At 42.0% G+C, this 14,224-nt stretch overlaps 1 protein-coding gene across 1 annotated transcript in view; it reads left to right on the top strand.

Moving 5' to 3' along the window:
- Positions 1-13,417, top strand: part of LOC122777491 (solute carrier family 26 member 6-like) — a 29,144-nt gene extending 15,727 nt beyond the window's left edge. The window contains exons 6-19 of the mRNA XM_044038782.1: positions 1,604-1,756; positions 1,958-2,040; positions 3,714-3,861; positions 7,696-7,809; positions 7,933-8,010; positions 8,144-8,239; positions 9,653-9,759; positions 9,892-9,961; positions 10,531-10,623; positions 10,784-10,882; positions 11,302-11,658; positions 12,511-12,565; positions 12,754-12,884; positions 12,976-13,417. Of these exons, the coding sequence (XP_043894717.1) occupies positions 1,604-1,756; positions 1,958-2,040; positions 3,714-3,861; positions 7,696-7,809; positions 7,933-8,010; positions 8,144-8,239; positions 9,653-9,759; positions 9,892-9,961; positions 10,531-10,623; positions 10,784-10,882; positions 11,302-11,658; positions 12,511-12,565; positions 12,754-12,884; positions 12,976-13,002 (1,611 nt within the window). The 3' untranslated portion in view covers positions 13,003-13,417. The remainder of the gene's footprint in view (positions 1-1,603; positions 1,757-1,957; positions 2,041-3,713; positions 3,862-7,695; positions 7,810-7,932; positions 8,011-8,143; positions 8,240-9,652; positions 9,760-9,891; positions 9,962-10,530; positions 10,624-10,783; positions 10,883-11,301; positions 11,659-12,510; positions 12,566-12,753; positions 12,885-12,975) is intronic.
- The last annotated feature ends 807 nt before the right edge of the window (positions 13,418-14,224 follow it).

Below are 14,224 nucleotides of genomic sequence, written 5' to 3'. Positions count from 1 at the left end.
TCAATAGGAGACCAAACATAAAGGACGCCACAAAGTTACCCAATCAATAATTCTGATTGATTTGACAAACTGAATGTAAAGTGAATGAAAGCAAAGGGGCGGAAATAAGGTGGGTATAGCATCTGGGCCAGCCCAGCAATGGACCGTAGGACCCAGCGCGCCCCCAAAAAGAAAACGGATGAAACAAACTAAACCCAAATATAGGACCACCGACCGCCGACAACCTCCAACCAACCAAAATGTGACACGACAACAGAAAAACAAAAAGTCCCATTCTCTCTTTCCTCCTCCTTTTAAACTTCCCTCCCCACGATGACACTTTCTCCCTCTCCACTCACAGCGCAGGGATTGCAATCACTGAAATGAAACACAGGTGAGTGTGGAGAGGAAAGACAAAGGGGAGGAAGAGGTAGAGAGGGAGAGAGAAGCTGCAAGCAGCCGCACATAACAAGAGAGAGAACTTAGTCAGTCAGTCATCATCTAACCGCTTTATCCTCCACCAGAGGGTCGCGGGGGGTGCTGTGCCAATCTCAGCTATATCGGGCGATAGGCGGGGTACACCCTGGACAGTTCGTCAGTCCATCGCAGGGCCACTCACAGATAGAGACAAACAACCATTCACTCTCACACTCACTCCTATGGTCAATTTAGAGTGTCCAATTTACCTAATCCCCACATTGCATGTTTTTGGACTGTGGGAGGAAGCCGGAGAACGCGGAGAGAACCCACGCACACACGGGGAGAACATGCAAACTCGATGCAGAAAGGCCCTTGTTCCAACCGGGGCTCGAACCCCGGTCTTCTCGCTGCAAGGCGAGAGTGCTAACCACTACAGCACCGTGTGGCCCGAGAGAATTTAGACGATACATAAAACCCAACAGTTCACACAAAGTGCTGCTATCATACTATTACTTACCTTAATATATACAATATAAAGAATATAGGAATATAAGAAGACTATTTATATTATACGATGTATTTCTGCCTCTCAGCCATTGTCTTTATTGCTACATTTTCATTCATTCATTCATTCATTCATTACTCCACAGTGTCAAAGGTCATAGTCAGATCACCAAGAAAAGAAAACATAAAAAAGGCCAGAAAGTAGTGTAAACGCCACCTCACTAATTAGAAAACAAGGCCAGCATAAAACTGAATGAATGACTGAATGAATGAATGAATGAATGACAGGATAAACACGAAAAAATGAGTAAAAAAACCTGTAAACCAAAGACGAAATATGCCATAACATACAAGAAGATAAGATAATTAAGATTCAGTATCCACGCAAATCAAATAACCAAAAATTATGTTTGCATTTTAAATGCCAGAATTTAAGGCCTTACAAATAAAACAACACTAGAGATAGAATTAGAATTATTGGAATTACACTCTATATTTGCACACCACACAGTATATTATTCTGCACTTTATCATCATTAGTAGTTCTTTTATCTTCCGGTGTTCATGTATAAACACAATTATTAGTACTAAATGCTGGAAACTTCAATTTTCTAAAGGAAATAATACAACTAATGTTATTTGATTTAAAAATGAACCTCCCTTTGTCCCATCCCTCTCCCCTCCACTCGTCTCCTCACAGACTATGGTGGACATTTGTCGCCTGCTGCCTCAGACTCAGGTGCCGGAGCTGGTCGTCAGCCTGGTGTCTCTCTTTGTTCTCATCGTGGCCAAAGAAATCAACGACTGCTACAAAAAGAAGCTGCCCATTCCCATCCCTATAGAACTGATAGTTGTAAGTATGCTGAGTCCTGTCTTCTTTTTCCACGCTCAGTGCAGAGTGTGTTCAATTACCAGTCCAGCAGGGGGCATTGTGACAACAGAAATCCCACTGGACTGAAGGACTGATGATCGATGATCTTCTTTGTGTGAGCTCAAAGTGAGGATTCACCACTGAAACTGACCACGCTTGACTTTTTTTTTATTTTTCCAACAGATCATAGCAGCGACAATCATCATCCACTTCTGTGATCTGAGCACTAAACACAGCATAGATGTGGTTGGAATGATTCCCAGTGGGTAAGCTGACATAGTCGTACTGTACGTGTCTGTGGACAAAACAAAAAGAGAAAGCTAAGAGGGAGGAGCGAGGCAGCTGTGTGTGGACATACTGTTTATATGATAGGAAACCACCAGGTTTCCTGTTTAGACGCCTAAACATCTCATCCAACAACAGTCGACTACAGTCCATTAGGACACGGTTGAGCTGAGAGCACGGATTGTTTGTAAGGTGAAGTCACAGTTGTGGAAACTTCATACATTCACTGTATGTGATATTCATGGAATTATACTGCAGCCAGTTTTGTTACTAAATGATTGATATGGTTTAGTGTCTTTGCCAGCTGCAGCATTTGTCAGATCATTAGTGGTGAAGCTAAAGGTGCAGAACTGGCCATGGCACAAGTCAACTATGTGGAAAAAAAATGAATACTAAAAAAAAAAGAATAGGAAAGTGACATTAGTTTGGTGTAAATAACACACTACGATGAAACTTATTGAGGCAACGTTTATATCAGTTTTAGATTATGGAGACATTTCATACAGGCATGCATCAGCTACAACTCCACACCCACTTGACACCATATAGCATTCAGCCCTGAGATTTATTACAGGCGACAGCTACAACACTCATCATTGTGACCTGTATTCAAAAGTGGAATGGCCCTCGCTATCTAATAGGCGTGATAGACACTGGATTTTATTTATTTTCAAAGCTCTCACTGCAAGTCTCCATCATACACGTTCAAAGGACTGGCTCACACTGCAGGTTCCCTCTGTTAACACTGAATTTGGAAAGTCCTGTTTTTCTTACTGTGCACCTGCAACCTGGAACAAACTTACCACACTTTTATCACTAGGACCATTTAATTCCATCATTGCATCTTATTTTACTTCCAACTGCTCCTGTTCTTAGCTAGACCTCTCTGTTGCTCTATATATTGAGGAGCAACTCGGTTGCTCCTCAATATATTTCTGAGTTTAAATAAAGGTTATAAATAAATAAATAAATGATTAATGCAATCTAAATAATTTGTATCAATAATATTCAAGCACCTGCTACTCTGAGGTGGCCAGAACGAGGCCCCAAATCAAATTCAGCTTAGGGCCCCATAAAGGCTTGGACCAGCCCTGTTATATGGAATGTTGGTTTGCTATAGTTATTTTTTTTGCACAAACCAATAAGTTTAACTCATCCTTATTACACACCAGTAGTGAACACAGACACATCGAAGAAATGGGGGATTTGGTGCCTTGCTCAGGGGCGCCCCAGATGCTAAGGTTTAAAAGTTGGAAACACTGAACCAAACAGTTTTAACAACTCATTATTAACAATTCATTGTGTGAACTGTTGGGCTACTTTCTTTCCTTGCCTTACCAGACAAGGAAATATTTAATTATGCCTGATTGGTCTGTTAAGAACCTTGTAACTTTTGTGAAGACAAGTGCCATAAGAATAAAGTTTATTATAGCAAAACCCAATTATAACAATAATAAAACAGATTAAAGAAAAATAGAGAGCGTAAAAAAAACTACAACAATGAGACTAAAATAGAGCATGACACAGGGCTAAAGAGGGGTCACACACAGCCATTCACTCACAATTTACAATTTACCTCTGTATATTTTTTGGACCGTGGGAGGAAACTGAAACTGTATATAACAAAAAAAAAAAATTTGTCCTCTTGTTCCAGGCTCAACGCTCCCCAGGTTCCACAGGCCAGTTGGTTCTTAGAGGTGATCAGTGAAGCCGTTGCTTTGGCCATTGTGGGCTATGCCATCAACATTTCCCTTGGCAAGACATTTGCTCTCAAACATGGCTACAAGGTGGACAGCAACCAGGTAAGCCACCAACACTGAGAGCCCTTTAGACCTCATACTAACACCTGTCAACCAAGCACACGTCTGAACACCTACAATCAATTTAGAGTGTCCAATTTGCCTAATGTGCATGTTTTTGGACTGTGGGAAGAAACCGGTGAACCGGGAGAAAAGCCACGCACACACGGGGAGAACATGCAAACTCCATGCAGAAAGAACCTTGTTCTGCAAACATAACATAATATCACACATTTTTCACAGACTTGCTGAAACTTGTGACTCTGCATTAGTGGGAAGCTTTGACCAAACCCTGCCCCGTGTTTTTCTTGTTTCTTCTGTTATGTTTGACAGTGTGGGTAGCCCTGATCCCCATCACATCCAGGATGCATTTTATTGACATGTCGTTTCACACAAACTACTGTGAGTGTTACACAATGTGACTCACTGCTTACAGGAAATAACCAAACACTGGTCAAATATTTGACAGTGTGACCATGAGTCACTTCACTGATTCATCTTTTTTTCCATCTCCATGTTTTTTCCTGGGGAGTGAAAACTAGTGTAGACGGGTATCCAGTAACTTTATTTGCTGATCCAGGTACAAATCTGGACAGTTTAGTGTAAAATATTGCAATTATACGTGTGATTAAAATTGGCACATCTACTGCTTCCTCTCTGGTCAAACATCAGCTACTACTAGAGGTCTCACTTTAGCCCCTTTTCCACCTCGACACTGCACGGCATGGGTTAGGTTGGTTTTTCACTACAAAATAGTGCCTACTCAACGTGGGCGGAGTCATCACTGCACGGCTGCATGAAACTGCCGTGACTTCGTTTTACATGAGACACACCCAAACAAGTGACTCGTGACTTGTAAACTGAATCATTACAATCAGTTCATTGAAATATTTGTTCAGTACTTGCTCCATGACCGGAGCACAGACTCCGTCTGACACAGTCACTGGGGACTGAAATGGGACTGAACCGCTCGCCATCAGCTGTGCTGTCGCTAAATACACCAGACTCCTCAGTTAAATACTGAGATTCTAGACATTTCCCTGGTAATTGCTGGAGATGAACCCACGTTTTTTTAGGATTGTTAAGGTTTTTTTAACTGATCTACAGTTCGGCATTGTTCAGCTTGATTCATGTGTCGGACGTCTCACGTCTGACCAATCAGTGGCCGGCAGTCTGGAAACGTCACGCAAAGTAGCAGAAGAAAAAAAAAAAAATACCAGACACTATCGCTAGTGGAAACACCAAATAAACATGTCGGCACGGCACACTTCACACGACTTCACGTTTCCTACTATAGCCGTGTGTTCTGTTTTCGTGTCTGTGGAGACATCTAGTGTTGTGCTTTATAACTGCTATGCTAGCAACGTATACGGCAGTGAACCTTAGGTTGAGGAAAATAACCCCGGGTTGTCTGAAACACAGGGATATGGAAAGAAATGCAGAAAGGGAACAGCTTTCGGGAAGCAACACTAGCAGGTAACAGCATTATATAACTTGTTGTTAAAGGGTCAAGGGAGGAGCTGGTGCCAATCCAAGCTGACATTAGTTAAAGGGCAGGTTACACAGTGTACAGGTCAGCAGCTTATCACAGGGCCTAAACACATGTGGTCCATTTGGAGTCTCCAGTTAACCTAAACCCATCCGGTCAAATATCAAAAAACATTAACACTAACCCTAACCCACAAAGTCTTCGCTGATGCGGTCTCCTCCAGTTATGTTTAGCATCTTTATGTCACACTGACACCGCAGCCACAATCTGTTTCTCCCTTTGCATGCACAGCAGGTCCTGCCTTCACTTCACGGGAAACAGTTATTAGTGATCCTCTGAAAATAGATACACTCAACAACAAAAACTTCTCCTTGCTCCACAACTCTTTTCGGGTTTTTTTTTATGACTTGCACCTGCAGCAGTACACACATACACACAAATGCATGTGACTGGGATCATTTTGTGCCAGAGAGAAATGGTTAGGGAGAGCGCTACGTGTCTAAGAGCTTGCCTTCTAAATCATTCATGTCCAAGTGTTACGCAATCAAGTGTCTCTTAAAAATCCTTGATATTACTCTCGGAGTCTCACTAATGTGTTGAACTGACCATAAAACACAAATAATAATCAACACTGAGGCAACAGACTCCAGCGACTGAAGGCCTTGACAGTAATAGTAGCGTATGTCAGGATTATTATCTGAAGTCTTCTGTTTTTCAGGCCTAAATGTGTCATGTTTATTACTTCTAACTGTACTTGTGTTAACACTTAACTGTAGGTGGCTGATTCATATGTTTCCTGACTCTTTCTTTTTATGTCGCCATTTGAGCAGGAATTGTATGAACTAGTAAATGGTCTGTATTTATACATACATACATACATACATACACACACATATATGTATACATATATATATATATATATATATACATGTATATATATATATATATATATATACACACATACACATATATATATATATATATATACACACACACACACACACACACATATATATACACATATATATACACATATAAACATATTGCTTTTCTAGACCACTCATAGCTGTATATGTATTCTGTTTCTCCAAAGTGTTATTCAGTCATTTGCATCAAGTTGAACATAAATGTTTGCTTTATTCAAACCATTGGTTCAGTCAAATTTGTTCCAACAAGTCTATCAGCTCTACATGACTTTGTCTATGTCTGTCAGTATGACAGTGTCTGTGGTGACGTTCCCGTGCTGCACACAGAGTGACACGTTTCACAATTGTATTTTAATCCATCGCGATTTTTGTCCACCAGCAGAAAGCAAAGCAAATCGAGTGCCAATCACAGCTGCTGTTTCCTTCACCATGCAGCTCCAAGTTTCCGGGATGCAGTCTGGACAATTAACACTTACCAAATTTACCAAAATACCTTTGTAACAAACGTCAGTAAACAACGCTGCTGTGGCTGGTTGCTTCATCTTGTAAGTGAGGAGAGAGCGGGGACGAATGGGGTAGACAAAAGTAGGTCACAGAGGCTGCAGTTAATTACTCACAGGTCCATGATAGACATGCAGCTACCTGACCCCAGATAAGGAGACAGTCACCCTACCAAGAGTAAACTTATGGTCTAGACTCAACCCGGGTGACAGTGCAGTATTCTAAAACTCTTCATGGCCTCTTCTTTGTATTTTTTAGTCGTACGCCAACCTGTTTGCAGCTGTCTCGTTTTCATTGCACAAAGTTGCCGTCGCCACCATCTTTTTTGACATAAAACTAATCAAATCTTTCTCTGTGCAGCACAGGAATGTCTGTGGGTGACTAAGCAATGCTACGATACTGACACAAAAGCCGTGTTTTCATTGAGTGGAACGGTTCGGTTTGGTACGTGCAGTGTGGGACGTTTTGGTTTTTTTTGCATTTCCATTAGGAATAGTACCAAGATAACCTGCCCAACCATTTCATTTTTTGGCACCCTTCCTTGTGTGACCAGAGTAAAAAGGTGCGGTACAGTCAGGAATAAAAGAGCGACTGGATATTCTGTGTTGTCTGTTGTGTTGTTGTTTTTTGTGACGCGTTGGTTTGCCGTCACACCAGTGAAATGTCACGTTACGTATCTCGCTGACCCTGCCTACCATGTAAGGGTACTGTTCTCAGACGAAATGCAAGCCTGACCCAGGGCTTTACCATCCCGATCCGTGGTGTACTGAACCAAACAGAACTGCACCGTGATGGAAACACAAAGCAAAAGAGAATTGTGTGGAGCTGATAAGCTTAACCAGCATTTGGCCCATACTTCCTACAAACACTGGCCACATAAACTCTGTTTCACCTGTCGTTGTGTTTCTCTTCTTCATCCAGGAGCTGGTGGCTCTGGGTCTCAGTAACACCGTGGGCAGCTTTTTTCAGTGCTACTCTGTGACCTGCTCATTGTCCCGCAGCCTCATCCAAGAGAGCACAGGGGGCAAGACACAAGTAAACACACCTACACAGATGTGCACTCACAGCACATTGCCTCTAATTAACTAACTGTATATTCAGCTAGAGAGCATTTATTGCAGTAAGAGTGTGTGTACTTGTGTGTGGGCTTTGTTATAGGTTGTGGGAGTGATTTCATCCGTCATTGTGCTGATCACAGTTTTGAAAATAGGTGCTCTCTTTGAAGACCTCCCCAAGGTAACACTCTCCTCCCTGTGCTGTTTCTTGCTAATGATCATTATCTGTCCTGGCATAAAATTCAATAACCAAAAAAAGCTGTTGGTGTACGCAATTAAATCTGTGCGTGTGTGTGTGTGTGTGTCTTCATCAGGCCGTTTTATCTACGATAGTGTTTGTGAATTTGAAGGGAATGTTCAAACAGTTCATGGATGTGCCAATGCTCTGGAGGACCAACAAGGTTGATCTGGTAGGATTTCACACTCTCGGCCTGCTCAGTTCAAAACTGTGTACATGTGACGTCATCGTGACTCAAAAAGTGGAAGTAGCAAAACTTCTACTTTGAAGCCTCAAACCTTGATATTTAGAACCGAGAGTTCCCAGATATCCCCACTAGAGCTGTCACTTACACTGCACTCACATGTGCCGTGATTTATTTTCCTCCAAATAGAAACAAAGTGACACCATGTTAGTTGGAAGGATAGCTGAATTTAGCAGCTGAGATCATTAACACATGTTAACTTTGCAAATTAGAGTATTAGAGTACTAGGGCCACATTGAGAAAAAAATAAATACAAATCTGACTTTGAGAATAAAGTCTTAATTTACGAGAATAAAGGCGACATAGAATGCTTGTATCACACATATATGTTAGTTATGGAGGTCTACTTACATATATTAACTTGTTTTCATGGTTAAAAACCTCCTAATCGCTGCAAACGAGCCGATCAAAATATCTCCTCACTGACGCTCTCGTCAGCCGCGCTGTTTCAGACCAAAACCACACCCCCAGAATGTGGACTGTGTTGTGATTGGCCAGCCAACGAGTGCTTTCCCACTGTCCTGTGATTGGCCAGGTACCTGGAAGTGACGTAATAAATAGGCCAGCTCTCAGATACACAGCTCCCCCTTCTGGCACGGTGGATGCTCTGCATCTCAGCAGCTACAACGAGAGTAGTTCTTCTTCTTCTGCAGTTGAATGTACGCAACCGGATGTGCCCAGACTAGTGCCCGCACCAGGAGGCGCTACGGTGGTGAGAGGAGTGGTGAGGATTTCTGATGACGACATCAAATTATGGAAGTGCCGATACGCTTCGCAGAGCCCAGGAAAACAATACAACACTATTTTCTCAGCAGTGGCTGAACTGTTTGTTCTGAAACTTTAGGGTTTCATAAACGAGGTAATGACGCAGATACACACACACACACACACAAACGCAGCGTTAATTGGAGCTTCCAGTCTATGTCGCCTTTAACACCTCAGGAAAATGTTAACTGTGCAAATTAGAGTATTAGGGCCACAGAGAAAGAAAAAAAACAGACTTCGAGAATAGGTCTTAATTTACGAGAATACATTTACAAGAAAAGAGGTGTAAATTTACAAGATTAAAGTCGTAAATTTACAAGATTAAAGTTGTAATATTCTAACCTGTTGTTTTAGAAGAGAGTAAGGAAAGTAAATTGACGACTCTAGTCTCCTAAATTTACGACTTTTAACTCGTAATATATGACTTTAATCTCGTAAATGAATACTTTATTCTCAAAGTCTGTGAAAAAAAATTATTTTCTCAATAAGGCCCTAATATTTTGTGAATTTTTCCCAGACTTCCATTCAAACCAAATTATTTTTGGTTTGACTCTCTGTGTTTACACTGCCCTCTAGCTGGTGTGGCTGGTAACGTTTCTGTGCACCATCCTGTTCAACTTAGACTTGGGTTTGGCCATCTCCATTGGCTTCTCCATGCTCACCGTCATCTTCCGAACGCAGAGGTAACTGCACAGCACTTATTGTCAATTATTAAGATACTGCATGTAAACATTATTGTGGATGATTCTGGTGTTTATTTGCTTTTCCCGTCACAGTCTGTGCTCTAACGTTGTCATTTTAATTCCTGATTTCAGACCCCGTTACTCTGTCTTAGGCCTGGTGTCAGGCACTGAGTTATATCTAGACACCGAGAGCTACAGGGAGGTAAGAACCTCTTAGTGATGAATGTGAAATGCTTTGTATCATAGTCGGCGACAAAAAGTTATCAATAAAGTCGTACCATATTTATTTTTGTTTGTTTTACATTGAGAATTCCACCCCCCACAGTGGTTAATGTATTTCTAGCAAATGTTAATTTCTACACATCTCCATGACAACAGTTTTCACATGACCACCCCTCCGGAGGAAGTGCTGTAATATTACAAGCTTTTTTTTTTTTTTTCACGGTAGTGGCATTACTGTCGGGATGCCAGGTTTGGTCCAGATTGAAGGAGCTCAACAAACACCATTAAATATTCATTTGTGAGCATTTAAACTCCATATAGGGCAGAGACATGCGTAGCTGAGGCCAGAACTGAACAAAAAATGTGATTATCTAAAATTTGGCTGAACTGAACTGACCGCTTAGAAGAGGAGACTGTGGGGATTGGGGTTGAGGGTTGTAGGAAAACTCCATTTAGATAAACGATACCAGGGGGAGGTGGGGAGTGCCAACATGAGCAGAAGCACATGTGTTCTTCTGAACTCTTCAACCCTATAATGTCTCCCTGCAGGCTAAAGAGATTCCAGGAATCAAAATCTTCCGTTCATCTGCGACTATCTACTATACAAATGCTGAGATGTACTTGGAGGCCCTGCAAGAGAAGGTTTGGTTTCATTCGTGTGTGTGTGGGTCATATTTTATTACACCCTACAAATAGTCGTTGTTTGGCGTCTCCAGCACCCTTTAATTGCTTTTCGTCATCTCTCGTACTCATCTCACCTTCTCTTTTATCTCCTCAATGCCACGCTCGGCATTGCGAGCAGAGTGAAATTGATATTGGGAAGCTGCTGACGGCAAAGAACAAGCGAAAGGAGGAGCTGAAGCGCAAACAGGATAAGGAGAAAAAGAAAGAGAACGCAGAGGTAAACAGGTGTAATCACAAATGCCATTTCCTGTGCTTCTTGACGCCCCCCGCCGCTGCTCTGCTGGTGTATACACACAAACGCTCCCTCAGTCGGGTCCCATCACATATTTTGACATAACCTATAAATGTTGTAGCTTTGCATCGTTCATGTGGGTCAGTGGTAGAGCAAGTCTTCTTTCTACTGGAAGGTTGTGGGTTTGATTCCTGGCGCCGTTACATGTCTACATGTGCCAATGTGTCTATGATCAAGACATGAGCGTGCTGTGTGAATGGATGAATGGCAACACTGTAGTGTAAAGCAGCTTTGAGTGGTCAGCGAGACTAGAAAAGAGCCATACTTTATAAATAAATACACAAAACTTCATCCCGTATGAATTTCAGCTGATGACTGTCTCTACTTTTTTCAACTGTTGGCAGAAAAAAGCAGCCAGACACTTGACCAACGGTGCACACTACTTGAAAAATGAAGAAAAAGCCTCTGAAAGACTGAATGGACAGAGTCGAGTGAACGGCGCAGCCATCTCCCTGACAGAAGCCTCTGCAAATGGGCTCAGTAAAGGAAACATTAACTGGGCTTACCAGCACGACACGACCACGGTGGACTCAGACTCAGAAGCAGGTTTCCACGTCGACGACAGCGTCAAGCAGGCGTCGCACTGTGGAGACGAGGAGGAGGAGGAGGGAAGGAGCAGCGGAGCACGCACACACAGCATCATCCTGGACATATCGACCACCGGCTTTGTGGACACAGTGACGACGAACACGTTGAAAAATGTATGTTTTTTTTGTTGACAGTGTTAACGTGATCACCTGATATGTTGGTAGGACATATCAGGGACACTCTGCCACTAGGCAGAGGAAGATGCAGAAACTAAATACACATGAGGGTGGGCCAACAGGTGGAAACAATCGGGGCAATCAAGGGAGGTGATCAGGCTGGTGACAGGAAGGGCAAGTGGTCTGAAATGAGAGGAAAGTTACTTTCAAAATAAAACACAGGAAGTCACAATATAAAAACAGGACAGGTCTCACCGCGGTGTGACACCCACAATAAGTTGATTGCGGTGAATTTCCATGATTGTGATAATTGTGAAAAATGAAAAAAATTTAAAGGTCCAGTAGGTAAAATTTAGGATAGTTTATTGGCAGAGATGTAATATTCTACCCAGTACTGTACTAAAATATACTAATATACTAGAATAAGCTTCTCATATGTATTAAGGCAAAGGCCTGAAAAAGGTGCAGTGTGTACAATGTAGTACTGTAAAAACATGGTGGTTTGTAGAGCTGATATCAATATAAAAGGCTCATTCCAGGCTAAAGAAAAAAACACTGTGCACTTAAAAAAAACTTAATTAAAAAAGTTCACCTCAATGTTACACACTAGACATTTAAGAGTTTTGTTTTACAAATAAAGGTAAAGGAATATCACTTAAAATATAATTTAATATAAATAGCAAGACAATCATGTATTAAAATTCCATAATTTAATATAAATAGCAGGATAATCATGTATAAAAATCCCATATCGTCCCGTGCCTACATAGAGGTCCTTTATTATTTTTTATTTTTTTTTAAGGACAAAAGGCAAAAACAGACAAAGTAATGTCTATGATTTTCTCCCAGATCTTCAGGGACTTTGGGGAGGTTGACGTGGACGTTTATCTCGCCGGTTGCCAAGGTGAGTGGCACGCCAGACAAAATAGAGACAAAGCTAATGTCCTTAATGCAGAGTCAAGGCACAGGAGCTCTGGATAATGAATGTATCAAGGCCTCAGCCTCAGCGACGCCACATTGTTCTTTGTCTGACATGTCAGTGGAGCATAAATATTTATTTCTCTAATCTCGTGGTCTGCCATTGTCGTGCAGCCTGTGTGGTGGAGCAGCTGGAAACTGCAGCTTTCTTCTCCGAGTTGATCCCGAAGACCATGTTGTTTGTCACGGTCCACGACGCGGTGATTCACATTCTCCAGAAAAAGCAGCAGAGGGACCTCATGCGAGTACGTTCATCCCTGTGACAGCTTCACTCAGTATCACCACGGGCATTTCTCCTGAATGTTTCTGCTTTTTCTTTTTCTTTTTCTTTATTAGGATATTTGCTGCAACACTCAGATGTAACCATCAGGGGTCAGACTGTCCCAGCTCTCACCACCTTCCTCCTCCTCTCTGGTTCCACTCCTCACCATTGGTCTTCATTGTCTCCTCCCCCTTTCAGTGGGGGAGAATGCACCACCTTGACATGGCGGCTGGTTGCCATGGAAACACAGGGAGCCGTTGCCGTGACAACAGGCTTTTTATGATATCGCCTAATGAGATCGCAGGCAATACGTCATTGCAGCTCTGTCTCTCGCGCTGTGGTGTGTGTGTGTGTGTGTGTGTGTGGGAGAATGTAACAGACTGAAAGAAGTCTTTATTTATAGCCTGTGTGACATAGTAGAGAGAGAGAGTGAAAGGGCCAGACAGACAGATGATGTGTTTGTGTCCACCTGCTGTGGATTATTGAGACAATTAAAAAGCCCTCACCCCAAATCAAGGCCAATGTCTGCCGGCATGAATCAATAAAATGTAAATATTAGTCATGAACAGGGAAAGACTGTGCCCTCTGGGAGGGCTCCCTAATCCTCACACTAACACCCATTTTGCTCAGAACACCCACAAGAAAAGAGCTGAGCAGCAGATATGGTATAATCCGTGCAGCTGTGTGGGTGTATTTACAGTCAGCTGGGCTTTTTTCATGCGTCTCATTCTTCTGACAGTTCATGCTCCCCATACTTCCATTTTTAGGCTCCATTCTTATCTGATGTATTATAGCTGTTTTTGTATTTGGTGAAGTGTCTGCGGTGTCATACCTGTATATGCTACATGTTTATATGTCCATCACCAACTGTAAATATGTTGTTTTGTGACTTTGGTGTTTGAAAATCACTGTTAGGATTTACCCAAGTTTTACATATCGTAGTTACCAAATGAGCCAAAACAGTAAAACAGCAACTCTTTTTCGTATCACTGCATGCATCAAACGCTGATATTCTCAATGGACTTCAACGCAGGAAGCTGTGCATACATGTATCCTGTTGGGAAAAGGCCATAATCAAACTGATAAAAAAGTTTTGTTAAGTGGCTAAAAGGCTAAAAATCATTTTTTTCCCACTGGCAGTCGTGACCAGAAACAGAAGTACGGCTTTTCCTCATTCAGATGTCAGAGCTTTCTGAAACAGTGGAAGATCAGCACACTGGCACTCATTTATAATGTCAATATCACTCCTACTTGACACATGTGTTCACAATCACAACAATCAGCCTGCACCTGTTGGGAGGGAGCAAACAATCACGTCAGGTT

Source organism: Solea senegalensis, linkage group LG11 (genome assembly GCF_019176455.1).
Source record: "Solea senegalensis isolate Sse05_10M linkage group LG11, IFAPA_SoseM_1, whole genome shotgun sequence".
Taxonomy (NCBI): Eukaryota; Metazoa; Chordata; class Actinopteri; order Pleuronectiformes; family Soleidae; genus Solea; species Solea senegalensis.
The sequence above is the reverse complement of the archived record's forward strand: the minus strand, read 5'-3'. Positions and strand labels throughout refer to the sequence as shown.